Source organism: Symphalangus syndactylus, chromosome 6 (genome assembly GCF_028878055.3).
Source record: "Symphalangus syndactylus isolate Jambi chromosome 6, NHGRI_mSymSyn1-v2.1_pri, whole genome shotgun sequence".
Classification (NCBI taxonomy): Eukaryota; Metazoa; Chordata; class Mammalia; order Primates; family Hylobatidae; genus Symphalangus; species Symphalangus syndactylus.
Genome location: NC_072428.2, coordinates 66,899,626 through 66,917,276, shown reverse-complemented (window position 1 = coordinate 66,917,276; position 17,651 = coordinate 66,899,626). Strand labels below are relative to the sequence as shown.

Genomic DNA, 17,651 nt, shown 5'->3' with positions numbered 1-17,651 from the left:
AAAAATCACAAGCATTCTTGTACACCAATAACAGACAAACAGAGAGCCAAATCATGAGTGAACTCCCATTCACAATTGCTTCAAAGAGAATAAAATACCTAGGAATCCAACTTACAAGGGATGTGAAGGACCTCTTCAAGGAGAACTACAAACCACTGCTCAATGAAATAAAAGAGGATACAAACAAATGGAAGAACATTCCATGCTCATGGGTTGGAAGAATCAATATTGTGAAAATGGCCATACTGCCCAAGGTAATTTATAGATTCAATGCCATCCCCATTAAGCTACCAATGACTTTCTTCACAGAATTGGAAAAAACTACTTTAAAGTTCATGTGGAACCAAAAAAGAGCCCGCATCGCCAAGTCAATCCTAAGCCAAAAGAACAAAGCTGGAGGCATCACGCTACCTGACTTTAAACTATACTACAAGGCTACAGTAACCAAAACAGCATGGTACTGGTACCACAACAGAGACATAGATCAATGGAACAGAACAGAGCCCTCAGAAATGATGCCGCATAGCTACAACTATCTGATCTTTGACAAACCTGACAAAAACAAGAAATGGGGAAAGGATTCCCTATTTAATAAATGGTGCTGGGAAAACTGGCTAGCCATATGTAGAAAGCTGCAACTGGATCCCTTCCTTACACCTTATACAAAAATTAATTCAAGATGGATTAAAGACTTATATGTTAGACCTAAAACCATTAAAATCCTACAAGAAAACCTAGGCAATACCATTCAGGACATAGGCGTGGGCAAGGACTTCATGTCTAAAACACCAAAAGCAATGGCAACAAAAGCCAAAATCGACAAATGGGATCTCATTAAACTAAAGAGCTTCTGCACAGCAAAAGAAACTATCATCAGAGTGAGCAGGCAACCTACAGAATGGGAGAAAATTTTTGCAACCTACTCATCTGACAAAGGGCTAATATCCAGAATCCACAATGAACTCAAACAAATTTACAAGAAAAAAACAAACAACCCCATCAAAAAGTGGGCAGAGGATATGAACAGACACTTCTCAAAAGAAGACATTTATGCAGCCAAAAAACACATGTAGAAATGCTCATCATCACTGGTCATCAGAGAAATGCAAATCAAAACCACGGTGAGATACCATCTCACACCAGTTAGAATGGCCATCATTAAAAAATCAGGAAACAACAGGTGCTGGAGAGGATGTGGAGAAATAGGAACACTTTTACACTGTTGGTGGGACTGTAAACTAGTTCAACAATTGTGGAAGTCAGTGTGGCGATTCCTCAGGGATCTCGAACTAGAAATACCATTTGACCCAGCCATCCCATTACTGGGTATATACCCAAAGGACTATAAATCATGCTGCTATAAAGACACATGCACACGTATGTTTACTGCGGCACTATTCACAATAGCAAACACTTGGAACCAACCCAAATGTCCAACAACAATAGACTGGATTAAGAAAATGTGGCACATATACACCATGGAATACTATGCAGCTATAAAAAATGATGAGTTCGTGTCCTTTGTAGGGACATGGATGAAACTGGAAAACATCATTCTCAGTAAACTATTGCAAGGACAAAAAACCAAACACCACATGTTCTCACTCATAGGTAGGAATTGAACAATGAGTACTCATGGACACAGGAAGGGGAACATCACACTCCGGGGACTGTTGTGGGGTGGGGGGAGGGGGGAGGGACAGCATTAGGAGATACACCTAATGCTAAACGACGAGTTAATGGGTGCAGGAAATCAACATGGCACATGGATACATATATAACAAACCTGCACATTGTGCACATGTACCCTAAAACCCTAAAGTATAACAAAAAAAAAAAGAAAAAAACAGGAGAAGACACAAGTTACTAACACCAGAAATGAAAGAAGGGACATTAAAAGGAAGGAACATTATGAACAACTCTATGCTCACAAATGTGATAGCTTAGATGAAATGCAGTAACTTAAGAATTGTGAGGCTGGGAACAGTGGCTCACGCCTGTAATACCAGCACTTTGGAAGGCCGAGGCAGGTGGATCACAGGGTCAGGAGTTCCAGACCAGTCTGTCCAACATGGCAAAACCCCATCTCCACTAAAAATACAAAAATTAGCCAGGCCTGGTGGCACATGCCTGTAATCCTAGCTACTTGGGAGGCTGAGGCAGGAGAATCGCTTGAACCCGGTAGGCAGAGGTTGCAGTGAGCTGAGATTGCGCCACTGCAGTCCAGCCTGGGCGACACAGTGCCACTCTATCTCAAAAAATAAATAAATAAATAAATAAATAAATAGAATTGTGAAAGACAGTCTACAAAAACTTACACAAGAAAAAATAGACCATCTGAATAGGCATAGGTGTATTTACAAAATGATACCAGTAATTAATAACCTTCTGAAACAGAAACAACCTGGCCAAGATGGATTCACTGGTGAATTCTAACACATATTTAAGGGAAAATATTAGACAAATTCTCTACAATCTCCTTCAGAAGATAAAAGCAGAGAATACTTCCTAACTCATTCCATGAGGCCAGCAGAATCCTAATACCAAAATCAGACGAACATCATGAGAAAATGACAGACCAGTATCTCTCACGATATAGATGCAAAAATCCTCAAAAAATTAGCAAATTGAATCAAAGTATGTATAAAAAATTATAAACCATGACCAAGTGGGACCTATTCCCAGTATTCAAGGCTGGTTCAGCGTTCAAAAATCAATCGGTGTAACCTACCACATCAACAGGTTAAAGAAGAAAGCTCACGTTATCATATAAACAGATATAGAAAAAGTACTTGACAAAACCTAACACTATTCATGATAAAAACTCTCAAGAAACTAGGAATAGAGGGAACTTCCTTAGCTTGATAAAGAACATCTACAACAACCCTATGGCTAACTTCATACATAACACTGAGAAACTCGAAGCTTTCCCACTAAGATCATGAACAAGTCAAGGATGTCCTCTCACCACTGCTTTTCAATATTGTACTAGAAGTCCTAGCTAAGGCAATAAAATAAAAAAAGAAAAGAAAAGATATACAGACAGGGAAAGAAGAAATTAAACTGGCTTTGTTTACAGATGACATGATCATCTATGCAGAAAATCCAAAAGAATCAACCAAAGGAACTCCTGGAACTAATAAGCTATTATAACAAGGTTATATGATACAATGTTAATATACAAAAATCAACCACTTGCCTATATATTAGCAATAAACAAGTAGAATTTGAAGTTAAAAACACATTGCTGTTTACATTAGCACACCCCAAAATAAAATAGGTATAGATTTAACAAAATATGTACAAGGTCTATATGAGGAAGACTACACATAAATTAAGCAACTAAAAAAATAGAGGAGTATTCTATGTTTACGGATAGGCAGACTCAATGTTTTCAAGATGCTGGTTCTTCCCAATGCAATACCAATCAAAATCCTAGAATGTTCTTTATGGATACTGATGAACTAACTGTAAAGTTTATATGGAGAGACAAAAGACCCAGAATAGCCAACTCACCGTTGAAGGAGAAGAACAAAATAAGAAGACTGACACTACCTGATTTCAAGACTTACTATAAAGCTACAGTAATCAAGACAGCATGGTATTGGTAAAAGAATAGACAAAGAGATTAATGGAACAAAATAGCCCAGAAATAGGCCCACATAAACATAGTCAACTGATCTTTGACAAAAGAGCAAAGGCAATTCAATGGAGAAAAGATAGTCTTTTCAACAAATTTTGCTGGAACAACTTAGACATCTACATGCAAAAAAAAAAAAAAAGTGAATCTAGGCAGACCTTATACCTTTCACAAAAGTTAAGTCAAAATGGATCATATTCTAGAATCAGCATCAAGGATTGAAAAAATGGATCATAGACCTTGTCTTTAATCCATTTAGGATGCTCTAACAAACTACCATAGAGCAGGTAGATTATGTATAACAGAAATGTATTTCTTGCAGTTCTGGAGAGTGGTAAATCAAAGATCAAGGCACTGGCAGATTTGATGTCTGGTGAAGGTCCACTTCTTGATTCACAGATCACTCTCTTTTCACTGTGCCTTCACATGGCAGGAGGAAGGGATTTCTCTGAGGCCTTTTATAAGGGTACTAATCCAATTAATGAGAGTTCCACCCACGGTAACCTAATGACCTCTCAAAGGCTCCACCTCCTAATACCATCATTTTGGGGGTTAGGATTTTGGGGAGTGGATACAAACATTCATACCACAGCAAACCTAAATGTAAAACACAAAACTATAAAAGTCTCACACGATAACAGGAGAAAACCTAAATGATCTTGGGTATGGCAGTGACTTTTTGGATTCAACCCTATGCATGATTCATGAAATAACTGATAGCTGGACTTCAGTAAAATTGAAAAACTTGGCCAGGCACGGTGGCTCATGCCTGTAATTTCAGTACTTTGGGAGGCCAAAGCAGGAGGACTGCTTGAGGCCAGGAGTTTGAGACCAGTCTGGGCAACATAGTGAAACCCCATCACTCTACAAAAAATAAACAAATTAGCCAGGCATGGTGGCACATGCCTGCAGTCCCAGCTACTAGGGAGGTTGAGGCAGGAGGATCACTTGAGCCCAGGAGGTCAAGGCTGCAGCGACCCCTGATTGTGCCACTGCACTCCAGCCTGGGTGACAGAGTGAGACCCTGTCTTACAAAAAACAGAAAAGAAAACAAAAAAAAAATTGAAAAACTTCTGCTGTGTGAAAGACAATGTAAAATTGAATAAGATAAGCAATAGACTGGGAGTAAATATTTGCAAAATAAACATCTGATAAAGGACTGTTATCCAAAACATACAAAGAATACTTAAAACTCAACAATAAGAAAATGAACAGGCCAATTTAAAAATGAGCAAAATACCTGACCAGACACCTCACCAAAGAAGATACACAGATGGTAAGTAATCAGGTGAAAAGATGTTCAACATCATATGTCATTGGGAGATGCAAATTAAAACAACAATGAGATACCACTACACACCTATTAGAATGACCCAAAATTCAGAACACTGAAAATACCAAATGCTGGAGAAGATGCATAGCAACAGAAACTCACATCCATTACTGGTGGGAATGCAAAATAGTGGCGCCCCTTTGGAAAACAGTTTGGCAGTTTCTCACAAAACAAACATATTCTCACCATACGATCTAGCAATTATGCTCTTTGATATTTACCCAAATAAACTGAAAACTTATGTTTGGCCAGGTGCAGTGGCTCACGCCTATAATCCCAGCAATCTGGGAGTCCGTGGCAGGCAGATCACCTGAGGTCAAGAGTTTGAAACCAGCCTGGCTAACCTGGTGAAACCCTGTCTCTACAAAAATACAAAAATTAGTTGGGCATGATGGCGGGTGCCTGTAATCCCAGCTACTTTGGAGGCTGAGGCAGGAGAATCGCTTGAACCTAGGAAGTTGCAGTGAGCCCAGATGGCTCCATTGCACTCCAGCCTGGGCGACTGAGCAAGACTCTGTCTCAAAAAAAAAAAAAAAGAAAAGAAAAAAGAAAAAGAAAACTTATGTCCACACAGAAACATGCACATAGATGTTTATAGCAGCTTTATTAATAATTGCCAAAACTTGGAAGCAACTAAGATGTCCTTCAGTGGGTGAATGGATAAGTAAACTGTGATACATCTAGATAACAAAATATTATTCAGTGCTAAGAAGAAATCAGCTATCACGCAATTGAGGAAAAGGCATTGAGGAATCTTACCTGCATATTACTAAGTGAAAGAAGCCAATCTTAAAAGGGCATATACTGTATGATTCCAACTATATGATATTCTGGAAAAGGCAAAACTATGGAGGCAGTAAAAAATCAATGATTGCCAGAGGCTGGGGAAGGGAGAGATGAATAGGCAGAGCACAGAGAATTTTTAGGTCAGTAAAACTATTCTGTATGATTCTATAATGGTGGATACATGTTACATGTTATCATACATTTGTTAAAGCCCATAGAATGTACAACTCCAAGAGTGAACCCTAACATGAACTACGGACTTTGGGTGACAATGATGTGTCAATGTAGGTTCACTGATTGTAACAAATGTACCACTGTGGCACGTGATGTCCGCATTGGGTAAGATTGTGCATGTGTTGGGACAGGAGCTATATGGGAACTATGTGTATTTTCCACTCAATTTTTTTGTGAATTTAAACCTTATCTATAAAAAATAAGTTTATTAATTTAAAAAATCAGTATGTTCACACTGAATACAACATTCTTTCCCTGCTACCTTTCCAACTTCCCCCTGCTCGAGGATTCTCCTTTTTAGTGAATAGCATCATGATACAACCAGAAACCTAGTAATCAACCTAAACTTTGCATTCTCCTTAATCCATTTCATGCAATCTCTTTGCCAACTCCTATGCATTTTTACCTCTAGAATCAATAGCCTTCTTCTTATTTCTAATGCCACTATCATAAAGTACTCTATCCACCAGCTAGTTTTATTTTGATCTTGCCCTTGGGCTAAGTGTTATAATGGAGAACAACTATTTTTATGAGCTTTTTGTTTTCTAATCTTATGTAATCCTACTGTGAATTAGGCCTAATGAAGACCATAAAATGTAAAATTTAGCTGTCCAAAACTTTCTTGATATCTCATAACAAGGCTGTAATTGAACTAAAAACCAAAGCATGACACAGGTAGAGGAAGAAGGAAAGAGATGGAATCATGGTTTCTGGCTCAGCGAATCATTTAAAAGACTAATTGAATTTCAAGTATGAGAAGTTCCACAAAGATCAGTTAGTCCTCCATATCATTTCTGTCCTTAGAATCTTTCAATCTTCTTCTTGCCTTCAGGACAATATCCAAGCTCTTTTTAATTGTGGCATATAAGCTATCTTCCTTCCAACTTCGTCTGTCCTTATTCTCCATTCACACAGTCATTCAGTCCAAAATCCTAGGAGTCATCCTTTCATAGTCTTTACCTGAACAACTTGTCCCCAGATTCTACTCCCTACCATTCAATCCACCAGCAAATTCTGTTGATTCTCTATTCAACATATACCGAAACCTATCTAGTTCTTTTGACTTCCATGCCTACCACCCTAATTTAAGTCACGATCACTGCTCTTCTGGCCTACAGCAATTCCTCTTAGCTATTTTTCTTGCTTCTGTTCTTATTTTACATTCCATTCTCCACACAGCAACAAGAATGTACTTTGCAAATTGCTGCCAAATTTCCCTGTGTTCGTTTCCTCTTGTTGCTGTAACAGAATGACCACAAACATAGTGATTTAACACAATGGAAATTTATTCTTTTACCTGATTTTAGACTTCTAACCTCCAGAAGTTACCTTCTTTTATGTTGGTGTTAAAATAAGTCTGGTGGGACTATGCACAAGATGTGGACAAGGATGATTTCTTGTAGTTTCCAAAGTGAATCTATTCATTGTTTCTTTCAGGTTCTAGATGTGACTGGCATTCCTTGGATTGAGGCGATATCACTCACTCTACTTCTGTTATTACATAGCCTTCTCCTCCCTCTGATTGCCTGTGTTCTTCTTATAAGTACCCTGTGATTACATTGGTCCCACCCAGATAATCCAGGATAATCTCTCCATCCTAAACTTTATTAAATCTGCAATACAACATTTCTTTTTTTTTTTTTTTTTGTGACGGAGTTTTGCTCTCTCACCCAGGCTGGAGTGCAGTGGTGCAATCACAGCTGACTGCAACCTCTGCCTCCTGGGTTTAAGAAATTCTTGTGCCTCAGCTTCCCAAGTAGCTAGGATTACAGACGTGCGCCACCATGCCCAGCTAATTTTTGTATTTTTATGTATTTACTTTTTTGAGACAGAGTCTCGCTTTGTCTCCCAGCTGGAGTACAGTGGTGCGATCTCAGCTCACTGCAATCTCCACCTCCCAGGTTCAAGTGATTCTCCTGCCTCAGCCTCCCAAGTAGCTGGGATTACAAGTGTGTGCCACCATGCCTGGCTAATTTTTGTATTTTTAGTAGGGATGGGGTTTCACCATGTTGGCCAGGCTGGTCTCGAACTCCTGACCTCAAGTGATCCACCTGCCTGGCCTTTCAAAGTGCTGGAATTATAGGTGTGAGCCACCGTGCCTGGCCAACATTTCTTTACCATGTAAAATATAGCCATAGGTTTTAGGCATTAGGACCTGCCATCTTTGGCAGGGAAGGGACATAATTTAGCCTGCCATCTCCATACAAAGATCATGAGAAAACCTGCTGATTATAAAAATCTGGATTTGTTAAAGTTACTAATAAGGAGAAGCATCACCATAACAAAATTTTAGTCTCAAAATGTCTCAAAAGGGGGAAGTTAGGAAAAGGTATTACTTACAGGATTTGAGAGGAGGCTGGTGTTAATCATAGGGGGGATTTATGGTGGACATTAGTAGCCAGTGCAGGGATTGGTTTAAATCTGTCAACTAGATGAGCTACTAGAGCATACGTGTGTGCAGAGTTACAGTAAAATCAGTTCATCTGTGGTTTAACTTGTAAGTCTCTAAGCAAGTTGGTGTTAGAACAACAAGGGCTTCAATTTTGTGTTTGTGTTGCATGTCATGGAATGGTACAGTTGATTCATTTTGCAAATCATTATAGCTTTTGCTTCATTTCTCAGTCTCCTCTTTCGGCAAATCTTCAATCCAAGATGGAAGAAATATCATTACCCGGGACATGATCAGTCCAGATCTGCATTGCTATTTAATAAGTTGCAATGGTGTATTGAGTTTTTCATGGTAGTTATTTTGACCTCCTTATGAAACCCTCTCATCCTTTTTGTTGAATGAACATCTGTAAATCATCTAGTTTAACAATGGATGTGCAGCAGCATTTAAGACTCTGATGATCATATATCTATTAACTGCAATGCAGACAGACACTAAGACAAAGATGATTATAGAGTTCGCAAGGCATTTGAAAGCCATAGTCCAAGGTTTTCAAAACTGGACAATGAAAGCATGTGCCATAATCCATTTAGATCTTCCTTATATAATCAAGTGTCTATTCCCCTTTAATTTGGGTAGGGTTTGTTCAACCTTACTGCTGTATGAAGAATTGGTCCCATATTTGTTAATTGTCAAATGTCTTGGGAATACCATGAGTAAAGGACAAAGGTGTTCATTAAAAATCAAAGACCTTAATCCAGAAGAGGGGGAATAAGACAGCCAAGAGGATAAAGATGCAAAGCCAAAAGGATAAACATATAAAGAAGAACATGGCAATTTATGCCCCTGAGAAACCCTCACTGATTCCTCCAAGCAGAATTCAGTGTTCCTTTTCTCTGTTCTTTTAATACTGTATGCAACACCTCTATCATAGTACTTAACACACTGTGTTGGCATTTTGTCTAAGTCATCTCTGTATCCTGAGAATGTAGCAGAGTACTTTGCTCATAGCACATCCTGGGTAAATATTGATTAATCTTATTTATGGAGTGACAACTGTGTGTCAAGCATCGTACCAGTTTTTTTGTATACATTGTGTTTTTTTTTTTTTTTTTTTTTTTTTTGAGACGGAGTCTCGCTCTGTCGCCCAGCCTGGAGTGCAGTGGCGCAATCTCGGCTCACTGCAAGCTCCGCCTCCCGGGTTCACGCCATTCTCCTGCCTCAGCCTCTCCGAGTAGTTGGGACTACAGGCGCCCGCCACCACGCCCGGCTAATTTTTTTTTTTTTGTATTTTTAGTAGAGACGGGGTTTCATCGTGGTCTCGATCTCCTGACCTCGTGATCCGCCCGCCTCGGCCTCCCAAAGTGCTGGGATTACAAGCGTGAGCCACCGCGCCCGGCCTCATTATGTTAATCTTAACAGGAAATCTGCAAGATATTTACTATTATCCCTGTGTTACGTATTAGAAAGTGAGTAACTTGCCCAGAGTTTTGAACCTAAGTTCAAGATCTAATATGTCTGACTCCAAATTCAGTACGTCTCCCATTGCTTCAAATGAATTAATAAATCTCCTTCATTTTTCTGACAACTACTGGTCAAAATTCAATATCCCAATATTAACATTAGCATTAAGCTTCTGATTTCATTTTAGTTCAATGTTGCATGTTCTAATACATTTTTACTTGATTCATCCTCTTAGGTTACAGAGAAAAATGGCCCCCAAGTATGTTAACATCTCATGTGTACTAATTTTACTCTACTTCATAATTAGAGAGGTTGTTTGTGTGTGTGTGTGCTGTGTGTGTGTGTGTGTGTTTGAGACAGAGGCTCACTCTGTTGCCCAAGCTGGAGTGCAGTGGCCCAATCTTAGCTCACTATAACCTCAGTATAAGCTCCTGGACTCAAGCTATCCTCCTGCCTCAGCCTCACAAGTAGGTGGTGTCATAGCTGCACACCACCACATTTGGCTACTTTTTAAAATTTTTGGTAGATAAGGAGTCTCACTATGTTGTCTAGGCTGGTCTCAAACTCTTGGACTCAAGTGATCCTACCACTGAGGCCTCCCAAAGTGCCAGAATTACAGTTGAGAGCCACTGTACCATGCCTAATTAGATAGTTTTTTTATGATGATTCAGGGTCAAGGTTTGGTTAATTTTCCCTTTCAAGGGAAGGATTATATTTAACAACCAGTCTAGACATCATCTCTGAATAACTAAAAAAGTCCAAACATATTGTTATTTTGAAATTATAAAAGTAATGTATCTGAAAGAAAGGAAAGTGTGGCAGGAATGTGTTAAAGATAGTAACAGAGCCTATACTTGTTAGAGAAGCTGGAGATTACCCTGATTATTGTTTTTGTAGCCATGCTAGATGTAGCAGTTTGTATTAAAGGACCATATGGAATTTTTATGAAAATTTTAGAAGTACATGAATAGTTCCACGAGGAACACAAGCGCTGAGAGCCCAGCTCTAAAGTTAGGTAGATCTGAGCTCCAATCCTACTTCCCCAACCTAATAGCTGAGCAAGCTTAAGCAAGTTACTTAACTTTTCCTAAGCCTTAATTTCTTTATCAGTAAAATGGAGAGAAAAGAAGTGTATTAGGTAGGGTAGCTGATTACTGTAACAAACAGCATCAAAAATCTCAGGGGCTTTATTTATTTATTTAGAGACAGAGTTTTGCTCTTTCGCCCAACCTGGAGTGAAGCGGCGTGATCTCCGCTCAATGCAACCTCTGCCTCCAAGGGTTCAAGCAATTCTCCGGTCTCAGCCTCCCGAGTAGCTGAGATTATAGGCGTGTGCCACCATGCTCGGCTAATTTTTGTATTTTTAGTAGAGACGGGGTTTCGCCATGTTGGCCAGGCTGGCCTCTAACTCCTGACCTCAGGTCATCCACCCGCCTCAGCCTCCCAAAGTGCTGGGATTACAGGCGTGAGCCACCGTGCCCGGCAGCATAATTTATGTTTCTGGTCATGCAGTTCTCACTGGCAGCATTCCTCCAAGGATTCATCTGTGACCCCAGGCTTCTTCCATTTTGTGGTTTTGACCTCTAGATTCTTTGAAGTCTTCATTCAGCCCGTAAGTAGGGAAAGAAAGAGAATGTGGAGGATTCGTAGGAGGTTTTTGAGGCCTTGTGGGTCAAGCCTTAAATGGCTTTTATTATTTCTGTCCACATTCTGTGGGACAGAAGTCAGTCACAAGACCCCAACTAATTGCGAAGGAGGCTGGGAAATGTGGTCTAACTATGTGCTCAGGGGGAAGAGGACACAATTTGCTGTCTCTGCCACTTAAGGTCATGAAGTTGTTTTAGGGTGTAACTGAGATAATGTATGTAACATGCTTAGAACAGGGTAAGTAATCAACAAAGTTACATATTATTATTATTGTCAAAAATACGTATGCTGGGAGCCTGAATAAGTTTCCTGCAGATGGAAGTGGAATACAGTCATACATCACATATCAATGGGGATAAGTGCTGAGAAACGTGTCATTAGGCAATTTTGTCAGTTTGCGAACATCACAGAGTGCACTTACACAAGCCTAGATGGCATAGCCCACTACACACCAAGATTATATATTATAGCCTGTTGCTCCTAGCCTACAAACCTGTGCCACACATTACTGTACTGAATACTGTAAGCAACTGTAACAAAATGGTATTTGTGTAGCTAAACATATATCTAAACATAGAACAGATACAGTAAAAATACGGTATCATAATTTATAGGACCACCACTGTATCTGTGGTGTGTTGTTGACTGAAATGTCATGCGGCACATGACTTTATCTGTTTAGAGGTTCTAGCAAGGGAACTTAGCTATGAAGAAAAGTCCTTACCTTTTTAAGTTTATGTGAAGTTATGACCTCTAACTGATTTGGCAGCATCAGGAAGTGTAAACACAGAAAGGTGAGGGAGGAAGGGTTTGCCACGTGTTCATATCAGTTTAGTTAGCTTAATATCAAAAGATTATAATTTAAAGTGTTAAAAGTAAAAATTCTGGTCAATTTTCTCTTCCATGTTCCTTTTCTCTGCCACTTTCTTTTTTTTTTTTTTTTTTTTTTTTTTTTGAGACGGAGTCTTTCTCTGTCGCCCAGGCTGGAGTGCAGTGGCGCGATCTCGGCTCACTGCAAGCTCCGCCTCCCGGGTTCACGCCATTCTCCTGCCTCAGCCTCCCGAGTAGCTGGGACTACAGGCGCCCGCCAACACGCCCGGCTAATTTTTTGTATTTTTTTTTAGTAGAGACGGGGTTTCACCGTGTTAGCCAGGATGGTCTCGATCTCCTGACCTCGTGATCCGCCCGCCTCGGCCTCCCAAAGTGCTGGGATTACAGGCTTGAGCCACCGCGCCCGGCCCTCTCTGCCACTTTCTTAAGTCATTGATGATGACTTAAGGTTCCTCAGGTGCAGCATACTTTTACCTATTTTCTCCTTTGTTATGACTTAGATACTAAGATCTCTCAGAACAGAGGCCCTGTTTGTCTTGCGCATTATTTTATCATAGCATCTAGAAAAGCCTGGCACATGGCAGGAAGGCAAGAAATATCTGTTGAATAAATTTAGTCTATATTGGCAGTTGCTTCAAGTACTGGCTAAAGGGTCTGGGCAGAGTATTGGAAGGATAATTATTTTTTACATCTTGCTTCTGCCACTTAGTATCTGTGGGATTTTGGAAAGTTACTCAATTTCTAAGACTTGGCTGGGCGCGATGGCTCACACCTGTAACCCCAGCACTTTGGGAGGCTGAGGTGGGCGCATCACAAGGACAGGAGATCGAGACCATCCTGGCTAACACGGTGAAACTCCGTCTCTACTAAAAGTACAAAAAATTAGCCGGGCGTGGTGGTGGGCACCTGTAGTCCCAGCTACTCGGGAGGCTGAGGCAGGAGAATGGCGTGAACCCAGGAGGCGGAGCTTGCAGTGAGCCGAGATCATGCCACTGCACTCTAGCCTGGGCGACAGAGTGAGACTGTCTCAAAAAAAAAAAATTTTCCAAGACTTGTCTGTTTTCTTGTATTGGATGGGCACGATACTTTTTGAAATTATTGTTATGAGCATTAAATTTTTAAAATGTAGTGTTTCTAGCACATAGGAGGCATTAAAAAAACATGCTCCTTCTCCCAACACTCCCTGCCTCTCTACAACATACCTTTTAGTTGGAAGAGCCTAGGAAATACCTAGGAAATGTGTTATTCAAGTTTTTTCCTTCTGTTTTTGGTCTGCTCCTTTACAATCAAAGCAAAGAGGCCTTCAAGTTGAGAACTGACTAGTTCCCAAAGGACTGATGGGTTCACTGTAAATAGTGTTTGGCACTTAGAACTTTATGCCTGACACACAGTTCAATACGTATTTTTTGAAAGAGTAAATTAATTAACAAGGTACTGAATAAGGATGATGCTCCAAACAGATAATTATGGGATGGACATGCTTTATTTATTTATTTTTAGAGACAGTGTCTTGCTCTGTCATCCAGGCTGGAATGCCGTGGTAGGATATAATTCACTGCAGGCTTAAACTCCTGGGCTCAAGGGATCCTCCTGCTTCAGCCTCCCAAGTAGCTATGACTATAGGCTTATGCCTCTATGCCCAGTAGACATGCTATATGTATGAAAAAGTGGGCAGATTTTATCAAATGAGAGGTTTGGAGTGATGGTGTCTCCGAATGTGTGATTTCAAAGCGTTCTCATTCATTCAATCACCACCTACTGTGTATCTACCTTGCATCAACCATAATACTAGCATGGATGTATCTCTGCACCCCCAAGTTAGTGCAATTAGTCAATCACAATAATAATTAGATAACAGAAGGATATATAAGATATGAGTGATAAAAGGAAACCAGTAACTGCTTATTGGTATGTGAAACAGCATGACATCCAAGTATGTCAAGCAGTGTGATACTGTCTGGAGTGCATTTAAAGAAATCAGAAGAGATGAGGCTCAACAAGTAGTACGTAGGTAGGGGAATTTAGAGGAATGGGAAGAGACAAGGCTCAACAGGTTTAGGTGGCCATGTGAGTTGGCACATGTGGAACTTCAGGTAAGATATTTCTTAAATAGACTGAAGAAACTGACACAGAGAAAACTTAAGTATATAAGATAAAGTAGGTCAGTAATGCCTATTCTTAGTTCTAATTCCCCATCTTCTTCTAAATTGGTCCATGTATTTCATTTCACAATTACACATAAACCTCTACAATGGTCACTGATTATTTACATAATTAGAAACTTCTAAAATGAGGCCAGATCATGAAGAACCATGTATGCCAGGTTGAGAGATCTTAATTTCATCCTTTAGGGTAGCGATGGCGGAGTTACTGGAAGATTTTAATGCAAAGAAAAGACAATCACATTTTAGTTTCAGAAAGATCTGAATTGGAGAGTCAGGGTATAAAAGACAGAGAATCAGCTAAGACGTTTCTAAAATAGTCTAGTATAACAGAGATCATAAAGGCTGGAACTAAGGCAACAGAAGTGGGGTTAGAGATGGGATGTGTTTGAGAGATAAAAGTAGATTAGGCTTGATGAGGGAAATAAGACAGAAGGAGAACTCTGAATCACAGCTTTCTGAGGGGAGCTTCTGGGCATATGGTGAGGGCATTAACAGATACAGGGAACAGTATGGATTAAAGATGTAGGATGCTGGGCAAGGGCAAGGGAAGTTCAGTTTTGGCCATGGTGAGTTGGCATCTGTGGAACTTCAGGTAGAGATATTTCCTGAATAGACCAAGGAAACTGACACAGAGAAAACTTAAGCATGTAAGACAAAATAGGTCAGTAATGTCTACCCTTAGAACAATTCCCCATCTTCTTCTAAATTTCTCCATATATTTCAGTTCACAACCACACATAAACCTCTTCAATGATTACTGATTATTTACATAATTAGAAACTTCTACTGTGTATACTTGGAAAAAAATAAAATATTTCTAACAGCAGCTTGTTTGTTAATAGGGTAAACATGTCAACAATTATTGTCATAAAAGTGGTTTGAAAGAACCTCTTTGGTAAAAGTAACAGTGTAATACTTTCCTGTTATGTACTTAGGAATGACTGACATTTTCCCTAAGGATAAAATATTTAGCTGTTGATAGCTAGACCATGTTAGTGTTGACCTCAGATTGGGGTTTACCAATGCAGAGGCTCAGGCCAACCAGTAACTTATACAGTGGAACCCATAGACCAGTAGCAATGATGGCTGATAGCATGTCTTGAGAATTTGGTAATTCCACTGTCCAATGGATGTGGGGCAGCAAACTGGGCACCAAACCACAGATGGATTGCAGTACACTGAAGGAAGTCATTATAGTTTTGTGAAATTGGAGGCTGGCTTGACAAAGATGAAGCCTGCTGGGATTAAGAACTGTGTGTTCTTGGCAAGAGCATGCTGCTGCAGAATTTCACCAGCCACAGTGGGGAAAAAAAGGGGGTGAGGGGGTGTGGGGAAAATGGAATGGGAGACCACAAAATTCCTGATATGATACATAAAATGTTAAATATCTATCAGCTTTGCATCCTTTGAGAGTCACCAGATTGAGGCACAGTATTTTGGATTTGGCTGGCAGATGGTGTACACAGACTTTCTGAGAATGTTACCATTTCATTTGAAACTAGCAGGATTACATGTGACTATCATGGTAACTTAACACTCACAGATTCTTCAACTTATCCCTAACCCTGGGTTGAATGTAGAGGCTCTAATAACATATAAAAGGCTTTGTTAATGTATGGTCTGGGTCTCATTGAATAGTATTTCAGGATGTAATACTTCTTTTAAAATGTCCACAGGGCAGTGTCAACGTCTTTCCATGGAAATCTGGCTCACCCAATAAAAGAGGCCAAAGGGAAGAAAGACTAAACCAGGGGAGATGGCAGGCAGTGATGTCTGGACTGTTTGAATGGGACTTCTCCATTTACCGCCCCTCTCACTTCCTTCTATGGTCTGGACCTTTAATCACCACAGCAGTCAGCCATGTAGGGTCACGCTAATCGCTGTTGACATCATCCTACTACTTCCCTTTTCAAATTCCAGTGAAGCTATGTGTTTCCTGTCCTATTCCACACCCTAGAGAATGAACACTGGCCAGCTAGTATCTAAATTTAGAATGGCAGCAACGTGTCGGGTTTTCGGAGTAGAGATAAAAAACAAACCCAGGTGACATTTCCAAGCCTCTCAAGGAAAGGGGGGAAAAAAACCTTTCTGGGGTAAGCAAATAAGGAGAGCTTCAATAGTTCCACGGTAGAGAGAGGCCTGCTGGCAGGTTCAGAAAATAGGCCGTTTGGAACCTTCTCCTTTAAGCCAGGAGGGCGGCTTTGGGAGGCGTCTCGAAATACATTCTTGACTCTGCTGGGAAAGCTCGGGGAGCCAAAGGCCTAATACCCCCCACTTCAGGGGAAGCTGTGAAGGCAGCTGCACCTCCTTTGTCAAGCTGTTGGTTTCAACCAGACACGAGGACACACTTGAAGTGGGGGGATAAGGGGAGAAGCCTGGCGCCCCGCCCCACCCCCGCCAGCACACCGCCCTCGCCATTCCTCCCCGCCCCGCCCCGCGTCTGTGACCCGGCGGGCCGAGCCTCAGGCGACCTGTTGGCAGGGAGAGTCACGTGACGCGCCGGCTGTGCACTCCCCTCGGGCGGGCCTCCTGTTGCGCCCGCCTGGCGGGTTCCATCACGTAACGCGCGGGCGCCGCCCAGCTCTTCCTTCGCTGAGCGAGGGAGGGCGGGCGTCGAAGAGGAAAGGGAAGGGGAAAGGGGCGGGAGAAGGGAGGAGGGGCGGTGTCCGAGTCACGTGACCCGGGGGCAGCCCGGAAAGCTCCGAGGAGGAGCCTGGCGCCGCCATTTTCGTGCAGCTGCCTGTCCCTCTTACCCTGCTCAGCTCCAGCTGACCAGGGAAGGGGTGGGCTGAACTGAGGCGGGGGCAAGGGAGTGCCCGACATCTTGTCCGACTCCGCGGGTGACACGAGCCGGTTCTCTCTGGACTGGGTGGCAGCGCGCGGCCCCGAACCGCGCCCCAGGCCGGCAGGCGGGGAAGGAGCCGGTGGGGGTAGGGGGTGCGGTGGGGGGTGGGGACCCTCCGGCTCTTGGGGGTCCCAGTCCCCGCCGGCTGCTGAGCGGGTGGGGTGGTGGAGGAGCTGCAGAGATGTCCGGCCAGAGCCTGACGGACCGAATCACTGCCGCCCAGCACAGTGTCACCGGCTCTGCCGTATCCAAGACAGTATGCAAGGCCACGACCCACGAGATCATGGGGCCCAAGAAAAAGCACCTGGACTGTGAGT

The 17,651-nt window shown here is 41.6% G+C and overlaps 1 protein-coding gene across 28 annotated transcripts in view; it reads left to right on the top strand.

The window, feature by feature from the left end:
* Positions 1 to 17,176: 17,176 nt before the first annotated feature.
* PICALM (phosphatidylinositol binding clathrin assembly protein) overlaps positions 17,177 to 17,651 on the top strand; it is a 102,538-nt gene continuing 102,063 nt past the window's right edge. For all 28 annotated transcript variants that reach the window (XM_063641492.1, XM_063641498.1, XM_063641496.1 and 25 more), the window contains exon 1: positions 17,177 to 17,645. In XM_063641492.1, the coding sequence (XP_063497562.1) occupies positions 17,516 to 17,645 (130 nt within the window). In that variant the 5' untranslated portion in view covers positions 17,177 to 17,515. The remainder of the gene's footprint in view (positions 17,646 to 17,651) is intronic.